This window comes from Mesocricetus auratus, unplaced genomic scaffold (genome assembly GCF_017639785.1).
Source record: "Mesocricetus auratus isolate SY011 unplaced genomic scaffold, BCM_Maur_2.0 Super-Scaffold_100004, whole genome shotgun sequence".
Lineage (NCBI taxonomy): Eukaryota > Metazoa > Chordata > Mammalia > Rodentia > Cricetidae > Mesocricetus > Mesocricetus auratus.
Window position 1 is genome coordinate 56,641,468 of NW_024429189.1, and position 1,846 is coordinate 56,643,313.

The window sequence follows — 1,846 nt, forward strand, 5'->3', positions numbered from 1 at the left end:
TTTTAAATTTGTTTGAAGCATTTTTCCTCATAATTGCAGATTTAAATTTCAACAATGTTAAACAGAGGGAAGGTTCAGTGGTAAAGATGCTTGCTGTCAAGACTGACTACCTGAGTTCAAACCCCAGAATCTGCACAGTGGTAGAGAAAGAAGTTCTACCTGCTAATTTTCCTCTGCCGTCTACACAAAGACTAAAGCACCTGCACCTGTGTGCATGCACACACACACACATGCATACACACACACACACACCAAAAAGTACATAATCACACACATACATACATGACTAAATACATATATTACATATATAAATAAAAGCAATTTTATGTGAAGCTTGTCTTGAGAATCATGCCAAATCAGACTATTGTAACTGAGTTCATCCTCCTCGGACTTTCACAGAACCCAAAAGTTCAGAAAATAGTATTTGTTGTATTTTTGTTTGTCTACATTGCAACCATTGGAGGCAACATAATAATTGCAGTAACCATCCTCGGCAATCCTGCACTGCTTGGATCACCCATGTACTTCTTCTTGGCATTTCTGTCCTTCTTGGATGCATGCATTACTTCAGTAATCACACCAAAGATGATTGCTGACTCTCTTGATGGCAGCAAAACCATCTCCTTTGAAGGCTGCATGATTCAGATCTTTGCTGAACATTTCTTTGCTGCAGTGGAAGTGATTGTCCTCATAGCAATGGCATATGACCGCTATGTAGCCATTTGTAAGCCCTTACACTACTCTTCCATAATGAACTGGAGGCTCTGTGGCACTCTGGTGGGGGTAGCATGGGCAGGGGGATTCTTGCATTCTATCATACAAATAATCTTCACTTTGCAGTTACCCTTTTGTGGACCCAATGTCATTGATCACTTCATGTGTGACTTGTTCCCATTACTGGAACTTGCCTGCACTGACACTTATGTTTATGCCCTGCTAGTGTTTGCCAACAGTGGGTCTATCTGTATCATAATCTTTTCTATGCTGCTTATTTCCTACGGTGTCATTTTGTTCTCTCTAAGAAATCACAGTTCTGAAGGACGATGGAAAGCTCTCTCTACTTGTGGATCCCACATTGCTGTTGTCATTTCATTCTTTGTTCCATGCATATTTATATATGCACGGTGTACATCTGCATCTTCTTTTGAGAAAAAGGTGGCTGTGTTTGATGCCATCATGACTCCATTACTCAATCCTATGATTTATACCTTCAGAAATAAAGAAATGAAAAATGCCATTAGGAAAATGTGGAAGAGATGTAAGATGGTCTGATAAAATTTAAAATTTTATACTTTTGAACTTTAATGTAGAGAATAAATAAGTCAAGACTTACTTCAAGTACTTTATGATTTTTTTCATTATACAGAAAGACATGACACGATAGGCCGAAAAGCTGTCTTTAACATCAAATTAACACTTGCACTATGAATGGACAACTTGATTATGGCAGTTAGAATTAGATATGGCCTGTAAGTGTAGGACATTTGAATATGTGGTTTCCCGTGGTGGTTAATTTCAGAGAATTAGAAGATGAGGACTTGCTGGAGGAATTATGTCACTACAGTGGTCACTGATGTTTCAAAAGACTCTTGCAATTTCAAGTTAGCCCTCTCTGCTTCATGTTTGTGGTTTAAACTATGATCTCTTAGTTGCAGCAGTCACTGTCATTGTTCCTTCTGCTCCTTCATCATGGACTCTAGCACTCTGTGTCCCATGTGTCCCAAATAATATCTTCTTCTGAAGGTTTCCTTGGTAATGGTGTTTTACCACAGCTGTAGAAAGTATATAATACATCAGTATTGTTATCTGATAATCTATATTAGTTAATTTTATACTCCTGTAGCTC

At 38.1% G+C, this 1,846-nt stretch overlaps 1 protein-coding gene across 1 annotated transcript; it reads left to right on the forward strand.

The window, feature by feature from the left end:
* Positions 1-324: 324 nt before the first annotated feature.
* On the forward strand, positions 325-1,272 carry LOC101836766 (olfactory receptor 4C15-like). The gene has a single exon (XM_005064990.3). The coding sequence runs from the start codon at positions 349-351 to the stop codon at positions 1,270-1,272; it is 924 nt and encodes a 307-aa protein (XP_005065047.1). The 5' UTR covers positions 325-348.
* Positions 1,273-1,846: the final 574 nt, after the last annotated feature.

What these genes read in the sequence shown, in the direction of transcription:
- LOC101836766 (XM_005064990.3), top strand. Translation starts at nt 349, where the DNA reads ATGCCAAATCAGACTATTGTAACTGAGTTCATCCTCCTCGGACTTTCA.